This window comes from Colobus angolensis, unplaced genomic scaffold, assembly GCF_000951035.1.
Source record: "Colobus angolensis palliatus isolate OR3802 unplaced genomic scaffold, Cang.pa_1.0 Scaffold129, whole genome shotgun sequence".
Lineage (NCBI taxonomy): Eukaryota > Metazoa > Chordata > Mammalia > Primates > Cercopithecidae > Colobus > Colobus angolensis.
This window is the reverse complement of record NW_012114141.1, coordinates 783223-804080: the sequence shown is the minus strand read 5'-3', so window position 1 is coordinate 804080 and position 20858 is coordinate 783223. Positions and strand designations below refer to the sequence as shown.

The following is a 20858-nucleotide window of genomic DNA, read 5'->3' as shown; positions in this document are numbered from 1 at the left end:
GAGATCACGCCACTGCACTCCAGCCTGGGCAACAGAGCAAGACTCTGTCTCAAGAAAAAAAAAAAAAAAAATTTATTACTAATGATAACATTATCAAGTAGTTATTTTTCTGTTTTGAGACCAAAAGGTATTAAGAATTTAAAAGGGCACTGACAACTTTAAAGTAGTAAGATTATTCCTGAAAATATGAGTTGTTTTAATCAGCCCAGACTTGTAGACAAGATTTTTAAATTATCCTTTCCGAAAGAAAAAGGTATTTTAAGTACCTGAAGTCTTCTGACTTCAAATTTTAAGTAAATAATTACAGATAACCAGAAGAAAAATTACTTCAGGTATGCACTATAATGAATTCAAAGATCAATAAGACATCTAGCAGGAAGTGTCTCTCCATGCTATTATGACTGCATCACTACCATCTCTGTCCTTTAAGTCCTTTCAGGCAGATACTAACACTGCTCCCTAAACACAGCAGAATGCATCTTTAGTTTTCTTTTTACTTGTTCTTTGTTTCATTCTTCTCTCATTTCTTTTTTTTTTTTTTTTACAAGTTATAATACACACCACTAGAATTCAACAGAAAAAAAATGGGCTAAACATTCTATGCTGAGGGTAGCATTAACAGTTACACCTCAGCTTACTCACTATCTATACATTATCTATACTTGTTCCCTCTTCAAAATTGAGACTGAAAGAATGGGAAAATGTTAGACTCTAAACCATCATCTATTAAAAGTTACAATGGAATATAATTGCTACTATAGAACAAGAACATAAACTTTAAAAATGTACCCAGGGTAGGGGCAGGGAGAAAAGTCATCATGATACATGCTCTTTTAAAGATTTTATTTGGAATGAATTACATAAACTACCATATTTCAAAGACTGGGCTTCATTATCTATTGATAGTATAATAAAACTATGTAAAAATGTTCTACTAGGCAGTTTTATTTATTAGATGTAAAAATCTTCCTCATACAATCTAAATAAATTTGTCTTCTACCATCGTTTTGATGAAGAACTACTTCTGGTATTAAAAGTAAAAATTAAAATGAATTCTGGTAAATTATATATTCACCTCACACCCTAATGTGACACTGGTAAATTTACCTATTTATCTAGAGAATTATAACCAACATCAGTATAGGTAAACACAATGTATCTTTCAAGTAAGCAAGTTTCCTAATGCAATTTTATTTTAAAAGGAACACTTAAAAATTGTAAGTATATCTTCAAGAAGCTGTTACTGTTGGTTACTGGCCACTTTTTAGAAAACTGTCTGCAGACAATTTCATTCCTGAGGTAGACAGATTCTACTAACACTATTTTCTTGAAATGTAGATAGTGTTTGTTCCTTTAAAAAATTTTCTTCGTTATTTCTAAAGTACATTTAACTCAGCAATTAAAGTTGAAGGTATAAGGTAAAAAACATTGAAATCTAGTACTAAAAATATAAGTGAAGATTAGTAATTAAAATATAATTAATTATTACAACATGAGAAACATTAAAAAATTAGGGATTGAGATTTTTCTCTTTTCTAATGAAAAGGTAATGAAGCTAGACTAGTTTTCAGTTTTATGCTAACTAAAATGTAATAAACAGGCCCACTTTTATTGGCAATGTTATTTTAATTACATTAAACTAGCTTGCTTTTAAACAGATTTTTATATGTCATAATTCAAGCAGAATTAAGGAAAGAAAGGCATTCTGAATTCTGTGCTAGGTAGAGGAGTGAGGAGGAAAAGTGGTTTAACTGATGAGCTTCTATTTTCCAGTCCAGTGGTTCTCAATGTGTGTTCCTGGACTAGCAGCATCTACATCACCTGGAAACTTGGTAGAAATGCAAATTCTCAGGTATTAACCCCAGACCTACAGAATCAGAAGCTCCATGGGTAGGGTCCATCAATCTGTGCTCAACTAAACCTCCAGGAGATTATAAAGCCCACTCAAGCATCAGAACCACTGCTCCAGCCTATAAATCCATGTCCTTTCATCACTCCCTTAACTATGGCACTGCACAGATTTTCCCCTAGTGTTCACACTTGTAACAGGATTAATATCCAGAAGATAGTGCTCAAAAGTTCCAAAATGCATTAAAGAAAGAAGATAGAGGAGTTTAAAAAGGAAAAAAAAAGTTAAGCAAATGCATGCACATGCATGTGTACATGTACACACATATAACACAGGGAAGTCAGTGGCAGAGAGAAGAGAGAAGAGGCAATAGCAACTAGGGCTGTATGCAGCTGGGAATACAACGCTGCACTCAAAGGAAATTCAAAAGTTTCAGATGAGAAGGACAACGAATCCTATAAATTTACAAGCATTTAAAATTAAAAGCACCTTACAGCAATAATAACATGTCAGCTACAAGAGCTATAGTTATTGGTAACATTTAGCAAAAGGTCAAATAAAGTCCAATTCATTCTCATGTAAGTAATAAATACCTCATGAAGGTATGCACACACACATGCGAGGAAAACCCTGCCCCACTGTTAATACAGTAAAAGTTAAACTTTTTTGCACTGTAGCCCATATAATAGTGGTGATCTTCTCAAATGGAGGTCCTCACTTCTCCAGAGCTGACTGTCCCTACTTTAAATTCCAGGGCTGGTTATTCCCCCAACTCTTATAAGCTATTTAATCCTGAAGCTGGTGCATGGCTATACACAATCTTGTTTCCTATGAAAATGATCTTATGAAAAACAAAAATAAAGTTTTCCTCTTTTACTTTATGCTTACAAGAAGGCAGCTAAAGTTTTAAAAATCACTTTAAAGAAGCCTAGGAAACCAAACAGAAGCACATGAGATGAAAGCATTTACTGAAGATAGGCATTTGAAAAGCCAGGCTCTAATCCAAGTTAGTCACAAGTCCAGCCACAAGGTAAATGTTAACAAAGGCCTCTGACTTTGCATGGTTTCTTAGAATATTCCATATATTGTATAAAACACGTAATGGAATTCACACAACATTAACTGTGTATAAATTAACAAAATTACTATGTGGCATTTTATATACAATAATTCAAAAATTAACAAGCAAAATAATTTGATATACAACACACATATTTCTCTAAGTAACCAAATCAAAGCTTTTAAAGCTCCAATATTTTGAGTTCTTGCCAAAGGAAAGCAAACAGAGTTACCAAGGAAACAGCAATTTCAGGGGTTCTTGTAACTAGGAACAAGTTCATGATAATCAGGAAGCAGGAAAAAAAAGGAGGACAGGTTTATAATCTCTCTAAAAAGAAGACTCACCTTGCTACCAATCTATCCCACATTTCATTTCTAAATAGTGAAATGAAGGTTATTAAAGCAGCCGGTAGCTTTTGCAATGGCCTATATTTGAAACTAGGAAGACTGCATCTTAACTGTGTGAAGGAAAGTGGTATTAGCTCTTGTCCAGTTTCTTTTGATAAAAGGTGCTCTGGTTCAGTCTCTGTGATTACAAACCTATCCCAGAGCACCTGTAAACAATGGCATATTTTTCAGAGGGTTCCTAGTCAGAATAATCCCTGCAGAATTATCATGCAACAAAAAGGAGAAAACTGAGGCATCAAAAGAAATGAAATTATCATTTATGTTGAAGAAACAAACATTTGATCTTTGACAAACCTGACAAAAACAAGAAATGGGGAAAGGATTCCCTATTTAGTAAATGGTGCTGCGAAAACTGGCTAGCCATATGTAGAAAGCTGAAACTGGATCCCTTCCTGACACTTTATACAAAAATTAATTCAAGATGGATTAAAGACTTAAATGTTGGACCTAAAACCATAAAAATCCTAGAAGAAAACCTAGGCGATACCATTCAGGACATAGGCATGGGCAAGGACTTCATGACTAAGCAACAAAAGCCAAAAGAGACAAATGGGATCTAATTAAAGAGCTTCGGCATGGCAAAAGAAACTACCATCAGAGTGAATACACAACCTACAGAATGGGAGAAAATTTTTGCAATCTACCCATCTGACAAAGGGCTAATATCCAGAATCTACAAAGAACTCAAACAAATTTACAAGAGAAAAACAACCCCATCAAAAAGTGGGCAAAGGATATGAACAGACACTTCTCAAAAGAACACATTTATGCAGCCAACAGACACTTGAAAAAAATGCTCGTCATCACTGGCCATCAGAGAAATGCAAATCAAAACCACAATGACATACCATCTCACACCAGTTAGAAAGGCGATCATTAAAAAGTCAGGAAACAACAGATGCTGGAGAGGATGTGGAGAAATAGGAACACTTTTACACTATTGGTAGGAGTGTAAACTAGTTCAACCATTGTAGAAGACAGTGTGGTGATTCCTCAAGGATCTAGAACTAGAAATACCATTTGACCCAGCAATCCCATTACTGGATATATATCCAAAGGATTATAAATCATGCTACTATAAAGACACATGCACACATATGCTTACTGCAGCACTATTCACAATAGCAAAGATGTGCAATGAACCCAAATTTCCATCAATGATAGACTGCATTAAGAAAATGTGGTACATATACAGCATGGAATACTATGCAGCAGCCATAAAAAAGGATGAGTTCATGTCCTTTGCAGGGACATGGAAGCTAGAAACCATCATTCTCAGCAAACTATCACAAGGACAGAAAACCAAACACTGCATGTTCTCACTCATAGGTGGGAAGTGAACAATGAGAACACTTGGATACAGGGTGGGGAACATCACACACCACACCCTGTTAGGGGTGGGAGGTTGGGGGAGGGATAGCATTAGGAGAAATACCTAATGTAAATGATGAGTTGGTGGGTGCAGCAAACCAACATGGCACATGTATACCTATGTACCAAACCTGCATGTTGTGCACATGTACCCTAGAACTTAAAGTATAATAAAAAAACAAATAAATAAAAAGCTATAACCTGATATGAACAGTTTACATACAATTAATTTGGCAAAATTTAAAAACCAGTATCGTAGGTAGCATTAAAGATTTGAATTCAGAATGAGAAATATATTTATCCTTTATTCACTGACTTGAAAGACTGCACTTCTTTCACTTACTCTGCTCTCTTTTAATAGATGAAAACAAAAGGAAAAGAGAACTTGCTATGAGGACCTACGTTTTGGCTGTGACATCCACATACTGTCCTGGACGAAAGTGAGCAGCATAAAGAGGAGTGCCTTTATGAAAAGAAAATGAAAAATCAATATGAAATTTGACAGCACAGAAACAACTTTATGCAACATAAACTGTATCCAGGAAGGCTTTGAGCTATCTGATTTCAAAATGGTAAAAGATTCTCTTCTGCAATTAGAAACATCCAAACAATGAAATTATTCAACAAACATGTCTTTTGACTGACTTCACAGAGACCAAAAGTGGTGCTGTTTGAAACGAGTGATTCCCATGACAACACAGTATTCTTGCTGTCAAACACATAAATTTGATGATTCTTGGTTGTTTTAGTGAATAACTGTATATTAAATTAAGATATATTTCTTGTTTTCACATTGGGAAAACAAAAACAAGAATAACTAAAAATTGTTGGGGCTTCATTAAATACCTTGTACCCACTGGACAAACAGGAAACAATTACTTGAACCCAAGTCCCTCATATGGTGGGTATGTATGACATCTATATAAAGCCTCTACATATCAGATTTTGGGTGAACTCCTCATTGTACCAATAAAACACAGTTCCCCAGTTCATGCTTAGATATTTAGAATAGCAAAAAATTGCCTTTATAGATACTCTTAATTTTATATAGAAATGTTTACAAAACCAGTTGTATGTAAATAAAGTCTTACTTTAAATGTACTTCGGAAATGTTATTTAAAAAGTTTTTAAATTTTGTGATGAATCAAAGCCCTTCATAATATTGTTTACATAAACTTGAAACTAATATTTACGAGAACTATTTGGCAATTAATTAGCAAACATTTACAGGGCACTTACAAATATGTGCAGCTAGAAATTCAAGAATGTAAGACACGGCCCCTGACAGCAAGACATTTATTATCTTGGTAAAGAATAAACATTAACATCATCAAGTAAGATACACTTTTTTAAATGGCAGAAACCACTGTAGTAGAGAATGTGACTGAAAGTTGATTATAGTTATAGTTTATTTAATACAAGCAGCAAAGAGCTGTAGGATTTCGGGGGGGGACCTCCTTTAAGTTACAACCCAACCTGGATTTATATAGGCAGAGAAAAACGTTGAATGAAGAAAATAGAGATTTAATCATTCCACACTGTCTACATATTATCAAAACATCACACTGCACCCCATAAATGTATATAATGATGTCAATCAAAATAGTATTAATTTTTTAAAAAGACATTAAAAGTGACCTTTTATGAGGTTGAACTGCTGATTTTTGACCATTTTGGACACCAAAAAACAATTTTATATGATTTGAGCTACAGCAAAAGTTAATGTGGGCTTAATTTTATCTTTATCATAAACATAGAGTTTAAGAAAGTTAGATGTGTTAATACCAAAGAGAATATTAAAAAGTGCTTCAGAACTGTCTATACAACAAATATTTTAGAACTATCCCTTTATATTTAAAGTAGTTCCATTATAAACCATTCTAATACACAATGACCCAAGTATCTCTATTAATTTTTATATTTAATTCCATTTACTTTGTCTTAAAATTGCAAAATTTTAACTTCAAAGAATACTTTTAATTCTACCTTATATCAAGGCTGTCACACCATGTCACACCAATAAAAGCCCACTGCAACTGTATTTTACTTAAAGCAGTTTAGTTCAGATATTAAATACCAAATCTTAAAACAGCGTTCTACTGTCTTCTTGTCAGAACTCAAGTTCAGAGATCAGGGAGCTTTTCTGAAGTTCAGACATCAAAATGTTATATTTTGCTAACCATATGAGCCAATATAATCATATGCCAAATCTTTACTCTTTTGACATTTCATGGATTGGGCAAAATATCTTGGAATTTTTAAGTAAGAACCTTTACATTGAGGTGTTATGGTCTGTCCCTTCTGTTGTTATATTTTCTCCAGTTCTTCTATCTAAGCAAGAGCCTGGCTATTTTTCATGAACGCCAGCCTATGACCAATGATCTTTGAATTTTAAAAGTTACTGTATTTCTTTGAGGTGGCTTTTTCAAATGTTAAACTCTCTCTACATTAAAAACAAAAGTGTTCCTCTCTCACGGAAAGCAAACAGTTCTCTACAGGTTTTTCCACTTAAAAAAAAAAAAAACGGCTTGTTTGTTTCTAGTGATTAAATCAGATACAGTTTTGTATTTAAAAGTAAGTGAGACTTCGCATTTTAGATGTAGCTTTATTGAAAGGGCTGACATTAAACAAATAGCATATTTGGGTATTTTTACCTCCCTCCTCTCCCCGACCTGAAATTACCTGGTTTAATTGCAGCATTATCTGTTATATTAAAGATTTTAACTGTCTGTTTTGGCGGCAATCCAAGTTCTCGGTAAAATTCCAATACGGATGTAGCTTTCTAGAGGAAAAACAGCACATACAAGTAATACATTGAATACTCAAAGTGGAATTGAATGCATAGAGATCTAAACCAAGTTATTAGCATCCCAGAAAATAAATCAGAGCATACCTTATTCCTTAATGAACAAAGGGCACCCAATACCCCTTATGTAAGCGAGGTGAGATTTATAGCTATATTTTATCACATCTCTGTGAATAATCTTACTACTTAGAGTCCAACCATGTACATAGTGTTCACATATAGTACACTGGGAAAGACCTCTGTTCTGCAGGAAAATAAAGAGTTGTGCTCATTTTTAAATTCTGACCAGAGACTGTCTGAATTAAGAATCCAAACCCCGAAAAATCAACTCTCTGCCTATTTTGCACTTATTCTGAACTGGAAGAAAACACGGTATGTTACATTTAAATATTATGACCACAAACTTCAGAATCTCAAATGTGGCCAGGTTATATCTACAGATACCTAAATATCTCTGGTTCAATCATTTTCACCCTCTATAAGGAAACTAAGTCACATCCTTTTCTAAAATCCTCACCATTGTTTCCTCTTCCTCCCTTTGAGCTGATCAAATAAAAGAATTAAGAGAACTTCTCCATGCTCTTACCAAATCAAATTGTCTATACCAGTACTTGTATATTAACAGTACTATCCTCCCACCCCACTCTAGGTTACACGAGATGCACATGGAGAGCTTCTAGAAAATGCCAATGGCAAGGGTCCTCTGCTTAGAGATTGTAACTTCACTGTCTAGTGTGGGGTCTAGGCATTGCTCATTTTCAAGCACCTCACATGATTTCTATGTCAAATTGGGGCTGGAAATCATGCTGATAGATAAGCTGTCCATATTTTTATTAAAAGCACTAATTTCCACCCCTTCACACCTATTCAATGGTTCCCTCCTGAAACTGTTCCCACTCTCTTCTAAGAAATCTTCATTTTTCTCCCCTTTCTACTGGAACTTCCTATCACTATATATAACATGTCACAATAATTCACATATTAAAACAAACTTTTCCTTGACCACGTATTCTTTAGCTAATTTTTCTGTTGCCTCTTACAGCAAAGCTCCTGGAAGGACTTGCCAAGTCTACTCTCTCTCCTCCCATTCTGTGAACCCAGTTTAATTAGGCGTTTTCAGCCCCTAGCACTCAATGGAAAGTGCTTGTCATTCACCAAGGATCTCCATACAGTCAACGACACTGGTTGATACTCATTTTACTGAATCTACCAGCAATGCTTAACACAGGTGACCACTCTCTCCACAAAAGACTTTCTCTTGGCTTCCAGTTACTACTCCCTCGATTCTCATACATGTGAATGACTGCACATTTCTAACTTCAATTCCAAATTCTACTCTGAACTATAAATTCCTATGTCCAACTATCAAGCCATTATCTCCACTTCAATGTTATATAGAAACTTAAGCTTAACGTGTCTAAAACTGAACTCCCTTAACCAAGCCTGCCCTTCCCTGGCCTTCGTCCAAATCTCAATAAACAAGGTAACTCCCACAATGATGCTGTTTAGGCCAAAAATCTTATAGTCACCCTTGATTCTTTTCTTCTTCACATTTCACGTCCCATTCATCAGCAATTCCTCCAGACTATTTAAAAATACAGCCCACACCAACCACTTACCACCCCATCCCAACGTCAACCTCATCCACTATCTTCTGCCTGGATTATTTCAACAGCCTCCTAACTGGTCTCCAACCTTCCACACTCCTGACTCTCTAGTCTGTTCTCAATTCACAGGCTGGCATTATCATTTTAAAACTCAAGCCATATCACATAACTACAGTGGCTTCTACTTCTTGCAGAATCCAGTCCTAAGTCCTTACCATGGTTTAAAAGGTTCTACACAATCTGACCTCACCTTTTACTCTCCTCCTGACTCACCCTGCTTCAGAAAAAAATGCACTCCCTTATTGGCCCAAGAACACATTGCACACTGGCCTCAAGACCTTTGCACATCCTATTGCCTCTGTCTAGAATGCTTTTCTGCCATATTTTTGCATGACTGGCTCTCTTATTCAGGTATCGATCAGAATATCAACTTACCTTGTCTAATTACTCCATCTGAAATAGCACCATTTTTTGTCACTTATCAACCCTTCAGCCTACTTTTATTTTATTAAAGTATATTATTTTTATTAATACCAGTTATTTAAGCATACCAGGAAGCTTCCGAGAAAAATCCTTTACATTTTTAGTATTATCCTTCAAAGCATCATACCAGGAAGCTTCCAAGAAAAATCCTTTACATTTTTAGTATTATCCTTCAAAGCATTTATCTCCATGTGTCATGATACACATTTTTTACTGTTTCTATGTCTTCTATGATAGCAGTACCTAACCTTTTCGGTACCAGGGACTGGTTTCATGGAAGACCATTTTTCCACAGACCAGTGGAGGCAGCAGGAGGGACGGTTTCAGAATGATAACTGTTCCACCTCAGATTATCAGGCATTAGAGTCTCATAAGGAGCATGCAACCTAGATCCCTCACATGCACAGCTCACAAGAGGGTTCGTGCTTCTATAAGAATCTAATGCTGCCACTGATCTGACTGACAGGAGGTAGAGCTCAGGTGGTAACTAATGTTCACTCACCTGCCGTTCACCTCCTGCTGTGCAGTCCAGTTCCTAACAGGCCACAGAGCAGTCCATGGTCTGGGGGTTGGGAATCCCTGTTCTATGTAAGGGCCTCTCCATTTCACCCCCAAACCTACCCAAATGTAAGCTTCCTGAAAGCAGAGACTTGCTTTAGTTGTTGCTATATCCCCAGCTCCTGGTAGATCCTGTTGTCTGCTCTCCACTCCTGCCTTCTGTCCTGCTATTGTAAACATCACTACAACCAGTGTCATTAAAAACAAAACCTATAGACATCTTATTTTCTTATAATTCCTGGGTCTTCCCCCCAACCTTAATTCTTAAGACTCGATATAGATTGCTATAGGTCTTGACAAAAAAGTTATGCCACTTTTTATTTCCTGATGTGAAGAGGGCCTCTTTCATCACAATATATAACATAGTACATCTATTTTCCTGCTGTTCCCTTTCCCTCAACTTTCTAACCATACCCTGCAGGCCCCCAATGGCTATTGTTCTATGTAATGCTTACCTGTATCTGTCTGCACCACTCTCTTCAGCTGTGATCTCCTCCCTACCCTGCATCTCTAAAGCTTCAAAGCTGAGGAAGAGGGAACAGCAGTAGATGTATCCGTGTTGGTTTTATTCTGGTGAAAAGAGGCACCCTTCACACTGGGAAATATAAGTACATGTCTCCAGTACTAAATTCAGTTATATTTCCTATCCAGATCCCTCTCTGAGCAGCCTTACCAGAGCACATTGCTCCTTTGTCTATACCAACACTAGACACTGGAATATATCTCTATTATTGTCCATATCACCATACACTTATCTACTCAAATGTTGGTCAGCATGCTGACCTGTGAGCACCTGGATGGTAAACGCTGCTTTTTATTCATCTGTGTCTCTAACTGTACAGCTAAGTACAGTGGCAGGTTAGACAATAAAGAAGTGGGCTAAATGAACAATGAAAAGAAACAGAAGATAAAGGACAGGCATCCACCTGGGTATAAAGTTTGTCTAACTCCTCCTACTTTTCTACTCTTCTGCTGCATCAGTTCTTGGAATACAATGTTACTGTGTTTGTGGCCTCAATCTTCAGGTCTAGTTACTGTAAAAGTACAGGCCTAAAAGATACATCATGACTTGCTCTAAGGATGAACAAATCGGCAAGAAACTACTATAAAACCAAACCAATAGTAACTTATAATTTAAAAAAGAATAGCAGCAACTGAAAAACCCTAATCAACTCAAGATAACACTGATAATAACAAAGTATCCTTCCCCGAAATTCTAGTGAAGTGCCTGCATAGTCAGACTTGTTTGTAGAATATGTGAATACTCAGCAAACTTTAGTTACCTGTTCAGTTTAAAATGTAAACTGTTAGTACCCCTTTATAACTTACTCAGTTGCCTATAGTTGACATGAAATTGGGTGGCACTGGCTTGTAAGCACAGCAGTTTAATTTTTGGATCAGTCTACAACTTACCAGGAATCTCCCTGGGGCTCTCCAGTGGAGCCATACAACAAATGCTGAGAAGCTCTACTTTGAAGTCCACTGAAGACTGTTTTATACCTCATAGAGTTCTCTCAAAAGAAGCTATCCTTTCCTCCACAAGAGTGATACCACAAATTCATTCCAATCATTCTCTATTATTTTATTTCCTACATGCTGAAATTAACACTAACACCCAACACCACTATTATCAAGTACCCTGCTTTTCATCTTCAATCATACTCACTTCTGCAACAAGTACAAACACAAAATTTTCATTTAACAGTATGGCTCCCTGAAATTATTTTCCTGATGTACAAAATTCAGATTAAATTTTAGCATCAAGTTTATTTTTGACATTCACATATTCCACATGATTTTAAAAGCATATTATTTTGTTAATGTCAGCTTTTTAAGCATATCTGGAAGTTTCTGAGGAAAATCCTTTACTATTTTAGTAATACAAAACAGACAATATAAACATCTCAACCTAAGTAACTTTTTAGACTAAACCATAAATAGAACCAAGGTAAAACATACTTCTTGATTATCATCCAATTTTACTAATAAACACTTTTTTATTTTAAAATAAAAAATCAAAATATTATAAAATTAGGTCTCAGTCAGGAGGAAAACCAAATGCTCAAGTGGCCTTAAAACCAGAAGCAGTGTGAAAGACTTTTTTTTTTTTCAAACTTCTAAATAAGTAAATGATTTCAAAAGGCAATTTAAAAGACTGACAGTATTGTCACACTTGGATAATCCCATCTATGAGGTTGCATTCTTTTCCCCCACTTCACAGTTCTCTGCAATTATCCTTCCCACAATGAAAATACCTCTCCTCCTAAGATGAATTGATTTAATCAATGTTGAAGGCCATTTAACTTCCTCATTCAAAAACACTATGTACCACATCAGTTTTTATTTATAATAAGGTACTAAATAAAAAGGCAATGTAGTCTAATTCCTTGGAGGCATAAATTCTTTACAGATGAAAAGAAAACAGTTCTAACACTATTATAAATAAAAGTGATTTAATTAATTTCCAAATGTTTAGATATATGAAATTCTATATTCATAGGTCTTCGTTTTTTAAAAAATCCTCTATAATCAATCTATTTGCAATTTTTCTTGAGAGCTACAATATGAAGTCTGTATACCTTTAGTTTCAAAAATCTGTTTTCCAACAAAAATATTGTATTTACAAATAATTCTAAAACTTCATTTTCACATTTCATTTTGAAGAAAGGTCAGTTTATAGACAAAGCTTTTTTTTTAATATTGTAATAAATGTCATCTGGACTTGGAAATTTTGTATCTTGAAGAAAGAAGGGCCTTTGCAGTACTTTCTATGCTAGAGAAGTGAAGTTTTCAAAGTTTATGTAAATTAAGTGGGTCAAAATCCAGAACATTAAAACATAACATCCAAATCACCCTGCTGTGCTATGCAACCACTGAAGAGAATAAAGCTATCAGAATAAGCTAAAGAGAAAAAAATGTGTGAACAGCCTCAACTATGAAATGCAGTACCTATCATTTCTATAATATTTTTAATTATTAGTACCGTTACAGTAATACTATTAGTATTACTTTCATAAAATTTTGATTATAACACGTCTTCATCACTAAGTAAATAGAATAAATTGAGCTCCCACTTTTTTTCTCCAAACTTTTTTTTTCTTGAGAACTAAAATATTCAGAGAACCAATGTGAGACTTTCAGAACTGGAAGAGAATTTAGAGACCATCAAGTACTATTCCTTGTTTTTATGGGTAAGAAAACAGATGTTCAAAAGGTGAGTAAGGGGGACCTAAAGGTAGAAATCAGGATTAGAACTCAACTCTTCTGATCCCACATCACTTATTCTCTCGCCACCTCGTATTTCAGGGGAAGCAATCTTCACAGACCTGCTGGGGCAGAAGGGATTACCCTAGCATGCTTGATTTACAAATATCAAGGCCATGAAGTCATCAATTTACAAAACTCGTAATGAAAATGAAGATGATGATGCTAGTCATTACAAAAACCCAGAAGTACAATCAAGTAGGAAACAGTGGCATCTATCAAACCAAAGAATTAGTCATATGAAGGCTGGTACATATTAATACATTTTTTAAAAGTCAAACACTTGATTTTTTTTAAAAAGTTCCCATAAATATCTCATTGTAAGTTATAATTACTATGGAGTTATTTGAAGCCCGAGTTTGTTAGTCAATAAATTGTTAAGAATAGCAGGAGAGATATTATTACAAAGTTGTAAAGAAAAACAAATGGTCTATGCTACCATAATACTCAAAAATAGCTAACTTCTCTAACACGAAACAAAATAAACCATGTCACAGATTTCAATGATATCCACCACCACTTATTAACTATCAGTATTTCTCACCATTTATAGAACTATGATTTTGTGAACATCTCAAACATCTCTTTTCTCCAAAGCTTCCCTTTTCCTTGTTCCTATCCCAGAGTATGTCATCAGCACTGACCTGTGTCCTTCCACCCGGTCCTTTCCAATCCCTGCTCCTTCCAATCTCAATGCAACTGCCTTGCTTATAAAGGCTCTTATCAACTCTCCCCTGATCTCTTAAAACAGTCTCCTAAAGTCTTTCCTCTTGCTAGATTTTTAAAATCTTAGGTAACTAATTTAACAATTTGAACAAGTTACCTAAAGAATTCAGAAAGCACCTCAAAGTTCATAGGATGAAGTCTAAACCTCACACTACCTTGATAGCTGCAACTTCACCACCCTCCCAACACTGGCCCGGCCTGCACACTAAAATGCAGCCACTTTACACTTCTCTTCCCAAGAACACATGCTCTTCCATGTTGTCTCTGCTTCTGCAGAGGCCATTCTTTCTGGAATGCCTCTAACACCCATTTTCCTTTCTGTTCTCCTCCTTGTGAAACCTCCTGGGATTTTCCCTGGCAGAATTGGCTGTCTCTGGTTCTGTGCTCCTTAGATTTATAATATTGTACTGGGATGGCTGGTTTATTTGTGTAACTTCCTCACTAGCTTATGAGCCCCCAGGGGGTAGATATCCAGACACACTTAAGTAAGGCTCTGGAGTGTGTCACTCTACTTCTTACCAGTGGGTGACTTTGAATGAGTTAGTTAACTGCGTTAGCCTCAGAGGCTGAAAAGTTTACATAAAGCAACAAATGAAAAAGGCGTAATGCTTATGCATGTGGCATGTAATAAATGTTCAATAAAAGTTAACTATGATAAGAAAATAGAGTAGTTAGTAGGCACACAATAAACAACTGATAGTTTTGAGAGTCAGAGAGTATAGGTTGTATCCTAACTTCTGCCTTGTTCATTTCATAAACAATTTACAATGGAAAAAAAGTTTGTCTTAGAGATAAGCAATGTGTTCTAGTAAACCTAAACATGTTTAGTGAAAGCCATCACCATTTTGAGAAAGGTTTTCTGGTTTTAGTTATTCAATACAGGATACTCACTAGGCAGCTTTTCCAAACTACAAACTCAGTACTCTACTTAAAAAAAAAAAAGCTTTATTAAAAAAATGTGATTTGGGTTCTTATATAGCTTTCTCCTAAACACTGAAAGCTCCTTCTAGAATACACAAAATTAATTTCCACGTGCTCTTGGTGTCAAGTGTTAAGACAACTTTCCATAGGAAGAAAGTGAAATGAAACATAAAACAATGACAAAATAACCAAATCTACTGAGTGTCTGTTATATTCTAGGCACATTTGAAAAACCTACTTTAATCCATGTGATAAACCTATTAGGTAAGTAGTATTTTTATTCCCATTATACAGATATACAAACACTACAGCTTACAGAGGTAAAAGTACTTGTTTCAGTTACAGGGGGAGGTATTAGAACAAACTCAAGAGTCTCCAAGACTCCCGGGCAAAATGGCTGTGCCAGACTGCCTCCCCCAAATACACAATTTTCCTCACAAACAAATGCAAGTTTGTGGCTGTGGAACAATCTCAAAACATAAACTCATCCAGTTTGAAACTGATGAAAAATGCGGTATTCTAGCTATGAAAATACATCCTTACACGAAAACGTGATACAGTTTTTCCTCCTACAGACAGGGCTGCCGTTTTTCCATTATGGTTTTCCTTTGAAGTATACTTTAGGACATGGCAGTCTCGTACCTAAAAAAACAAACATAAAAAAACTAAGCATGTGCCAATACATATTTTAACATTGCAAACCAGCCACATTGAGACCTTAGGACAAACAGGAATTCCCTACAGTTACTTACCTCATCTTTCCTCTAACACCAACCACAATCTTACAAACATAAAATTTTTTTTAAAAAATGATTAAATACACACTTTGGGAGGCCGAGGTGGGTGGATCACGAGGTCAGGAGATCAAGACCATCCTGGCTAATACGGTGAAACCCCATCTCTACTAAAATACAAAAAATTAGCCAGGCGTGGTGGTGGGCGCCTGTAGTCCCAGCTACTCGGGAGGCTAAGGCAGGAGAATGGCGAGAACCCGGGAAGGGGAGCTTGCAGTGAGCCAAGATCACACCACTGCACTCCAGCCTGGGCACCAGACCGAGACTCCATCTCAAAAAAATAAAAGATAAAATGAGTATAAACAAAATATACATGCAACCACTACCCAGCTCAAAAGTAGAATCCCAAAAGCCCGTGTGTGTCTCTTCCCAATCACCTCCTCATCTTTTTACCCTAGAGCAGGAGTACTCAAAAGTATGGTGACCAGCCAAGCAGTGTCAGGATCCCCTGGGAACTTAAAGATGCAGATTCTCAGGCCTCAATCCAGACCCACTGAAACAGAATCTTGGTGTTTTGTAAGACCTCTAAGTGATTCTGAGGTTCACTAAAATTTGAGAAGCACTGCCCTAGAAATAACTGTTGACATTTATGGTAACCATTTACTTTTCTTTGTAATTACTATTTTAGAAAGTATTGCTTAATAATGTATTTAGATTTGCCTGCTTTAAACTTTATATAAATGGAATCAGATTTTAGGTACTCTTCCATGTCTTACTTCACTTGTTTGTAAGGTTCATCTATATTGTGTGTGGCTCTATTCTGTTCACTTTCATTGCTGTACATTTCATTATGTGAAAATAACATGATCTGTTTACCTGTTCTACTGTGGACAGAGACTTGGGTTATTTCTCGTTTGCTGGGATTAAGTGTGATGCTGCTGCTCAAGTTTTCCAGTAATACTTGGAAGCGGAATTGCTAGACTACAAGGCTTACCCGTCTTAATTTTGCCACACAAAGCTAAAGTGTTTTCCAAAATGGTTTTGTACCAATTTATAATCCCATCAGCCATTCCTGAAAGTCCCCTGCCCCCACCAGTTTCCTCAGAGTTCACAAAACTACTGTCTTATACTTGATCATTCAGAGCCAATAATAATGAGAAAAGGATCTATAGACTCTTTGTGCCTTATTAGCACTTTAAGCACTTAGGTGCATGAGCTCGTACTTTACATCACCTGTATCACTACTTGCCTAAGACTAAGCCACAAGGATCAACTGAGTTGTTCAAAGTGATTTGGGGAGTGATGATCTCCTACCAGTATCTTTCTATGATAACAATAATAACAACAACAATAATAATGATAAAGACAATAGTAGCTAATATATAGTGGACACATAACATTGTTTCAAGTGCCTGACATTTATCATCTTGTGCAATCTACACAATAACCTTTTGAGGTAGGTCACAATTATTTCTTTTACAGAATAGAGTATCTTTTACAGATGAGGCACAGTGCTCGAAGGAACACACTAGTAAGTGGCAGAATCAGGACTGCAACTCAGGTATTCTGGTCTCAGGACCCACATTCTTACCCATTAGACTACAGCTTATCTTAGTGAACAAAATGCAGCCTCACCAGACAAGAGTATTATATTCTGTTAGCAAAAAGATCAAAACTGTAATGTGGAGTTGAAAGAATTCCATAAAAGAAAACAAAATGGGACTGAGATGTTTTTCCGATCATGAAGTAAACAAGGGGATCTGTAAAAGGATAGGTTATATTTAAAAAAAAAAATTCATTGCTCCGGTTATCCAAATACCAGTATCAGAAGGCCATTGCTCAGGCAAGGGTGAGGGCATTCCTGAAACCACCGTAAGTTCTTTAATACTATTTATGTTCAACATTACCCCTTTCTTCACCATACAGTTCCATGTTTCAGGATACAAACAGTTCTTGTTAAGGTTTGTACAAACAGATCTTGAAACACATAGATATCTCTTACATCTTCTGTCTCTTTCTTACCTGAAGTAATGTGACCACGTGCTTTTGACCATCCTTGGTCCATAAAGGCATCATGCCCAGTTTCAAGGCAATAAGGCCAACTCTAAAGGAACCTGGCAATTAAAACCAAAGCAATGTGAACTAAAGCTTTTGCAACACTCGCCAACATGATGAAATCGTTTTTCCCAAAATCAGGTTTCAGTATGAGGAGCAGTCACAAAAGAAATATGCCAATATATTCAGAGTAAAATAGGACTGTTCTTTACAGACATAAGTGCTTTCAACCATGCCTGGCATGACATATTGGTGCTCAAGAAATATTTGTAAAATGAACAAACATAAATAGATGAAATAAAGAAAATACATAAGTTAGATATATTCTGGTTTTAAAATTATGGCATTCATACAGGGCATGATAAATCCATCATTTTGCTTTCCTAGTATCAATTCTTACCCAACTTTATTCATTAGAAAACATCTATTACTCAGACTCTGAGAAGACAGCTGAGGCTATAGAGATGTTGCAACTGGTCATATATTGCTAAAATATGTACGTCTACAACAAGACACTTCGATTCTTTGCATATACTGGTAAAGTTGCCTCATTAAGCAGTTTTGATAACCAATTCAACTGTCACAATAAACCCTAACCACACCTTTTCTATTAGAAAAGAGAAACCACCTTTTCTATTAAGGGACCACACACTTAATAGAAAAGGCCTTATTCCTCTTGGTCTGGGCACACATGGGTTTAGCATCTTTCTAGACACCAAGAGCTGACTCAGGGGTTATGCTTCCCAAATCTACAGTGCTACAACATCTCAACTGAACATCCATGCAACACATTACAATTTACATCACACTCTTGCAGCCTTTCTTTCCTGACTTATATTCTTTTTAGCTGAAGTAAACAAGAGAATGTATGCAGAATGATTCTCCCTTCACCTATAAAACAGCTTCTCAAGGAGGTCTTTATTATCATCAGGTATTCACTAAAACTAGACTAGGAGGTTGGAAATAAACTTGCAAAACAAACCACAATAGAACAGACACAGCACATGAAAAATAAATTAATGATAAATTTATCAAGCAGTCACTAGGATTTTAAATGTGTCCAGCCACACAGTAATTAGGAAAAGAGAGCTCATCAAATACAAAATAATCACCTGGTTCCCAAGGATGTATAGGCCATGGTTCATCTTTCAGAGGACATAGTTTACTTGCTAATTGGGCTTTATCTTCATCAGAGACCAACTGCTTAATGAATGGGACATTTTCTTCAGAAAGATGCTCATCCCACCATGTACCACTCTTTCCATGAATACTTCTAACAAAAAGCCAAATGTGTGTTCTATAAAAAGAAAAAATAAAACCAAACCACAATTTTAAAACTTCCTCCATTTAATATAGAAAAGGGAAGTCACAAATTGGCAAGTGTAGTCAGGGCCTTAGGAAAGGGCTTAGATTCTGTGTACTTTTGTTTCATGTCTCCAACCTTTTCTTCACCCCCACATTCCTTCGGATAAGGCTCACATTTAAACTGTTAGTCGTTACCCTGGAGAAAAAAAATTCATTTTCTCCTCGCAGATAAACAGATTCCCAAAAAAACAGTCCTATCTATAGACATGAGAAGCCACTAACCCATTTGGACGTGTACCTTAATAGTTATACATTCAGTGGAGGTGACAGAAGGTGGCATGCTGATGTTTGTCTAATAAGCTCACCTCCTCCCTGCAATGACATGGCCTGGGTTCAGAGAAGTAAAGAAATTGGGTGTGCAAAGTTAAAAGATCCACAAAAGGCATTATCTCTGAACAGGTGAACGTACCAAGAAAGACCTTAGTGGGTGGAGGTCAGGAAGAAGGGGTGTAATTCTTGCATGGAGGGTCAGAACAGAAATAAAGCTTTCTGCAGTCTACTCTCCTTTTGTAGTCAGGTAAATTCAGGTTAGATTCCCAATTTTCTACTTACTAGTTGAGTGACTTTGGGCAAATTAACTCACCTCTCTAACCTTCAGTTTTAACTGTAATCTTTATGATAGTAGTTTGCTCCCTTGAGGCTACATAAGGCACCTCATACATTTAGCAGAGCGCTCAGTACCTGACAGACGCTCACTAATTGTAAGATATGACTGCTGTTAATAGCGTTCGCTGCTAGGGTCTGGCTCATAAGCGTTTTTTTAAAATCACCACTTCAATCCCCTTACAACGTGCTTCCTTAGGTTAACGGCCCTTATTCTTCTGTGTCCCACGTTTGAACAGAGCCCCTTCCTCCTGCACCCACGGGAGGCCCAACTGCACCAGGCCATTCCACTGCTCCAGGACGCGGCTGTGCAGGCAGGACACCCTCACACCTTCCTACCTGTTCCCCGGGCCAAAGGCAGCACCCAGGCCGTCCCCGACTCGACCCAGCACCTGGGCGCCGACCTGGCTCAGCAGCCTCCAACCCGGCATGGATTAGCCCGGGAAGACTCGACTCACGACTTCCGGGCGCCCCGCCGCTCTGCTTTCAGAGCGTCCCCACGCCACCTACACGTGGACTCAGCAGCCGTGGGGAAGTCGCCGCAAGAGTAGCCGGAATGGCCTCCGGCCGTTGCCCTCCGCGACGGAAAGAAACACCGGACCCACTTCCGGTGCGTTTTACAATGAACTCCGGGCACTGGAATCGCTCTCCGGAAACTATAGTTCCGCTTCCACAGTTGTCCTGCTTTGGATCTGAGTTGGAGTGGGTACGGATGGGCGGGGACTGACTCGCCTCTCCAGGGGTAAAATAAAGGGGATGTTCAGAGTTTAAACTTCAGAATAATAAGGACAGACTTCCTGAGGACGCTAAGGAAAATGAAAACACTTCTATATAGTGCCCGTTGAGGGGCAACTCATTATGCTAAGAAGCGCTTGATAATCTTGTATTTGTTAATCATAAAAAACGGTCCTGAAAGGATAGTTATTTTTGTATTATAAATGAGGAAACTGACTCAGAATTTAAGTGCTAGCCCAAAACAACACATCTGGCAGAGGAGCAGAGTTGGCACTTAAACAGGGTTGGCATGTGTTAGCAAGATACTACAGCCA

General features: G+C 36.8%; 1 protein-coding gene across 1 annotated transcript in view; it reads right to left on the bottom strand.

Moving 5' to 3' along the window:
- The window catches only part of MRPL3 (mitochondrial ribosomal protein L3), a 40183-nt gene extending 19750 nt beyond the window's left edge, over positions 1-20433 (bottom strand). The window contains exons 1-6 of the mRNA XM_011933670.1: positions 20149-20433; positions 18954-19138; positions 17809-17900; positions 15596-15694; positions 7370-7469; positions 5090-5150 (exon numbers count right to left, since the gene is read on the bottom strand). Of these exons, the coding sequence (XP_011789060.1) occupies positions 5090-5150; positions 7370-7469; positions 15596-15694; positions 17809-17900; positions 18954-19138; positions 20149-20240 (629 nt within the window). The 5' untranslated portion in view covers positions 20241-20433. The remainder of the gene's footprint in view (positions 1-5089; positions 5151-7369; positions 7470-15595; positions 15695-17808; positions 17901-18953; positions 19139-20148) is intronic.
- Positions 20434-20858: the final 425 nt, after the last annotated feature.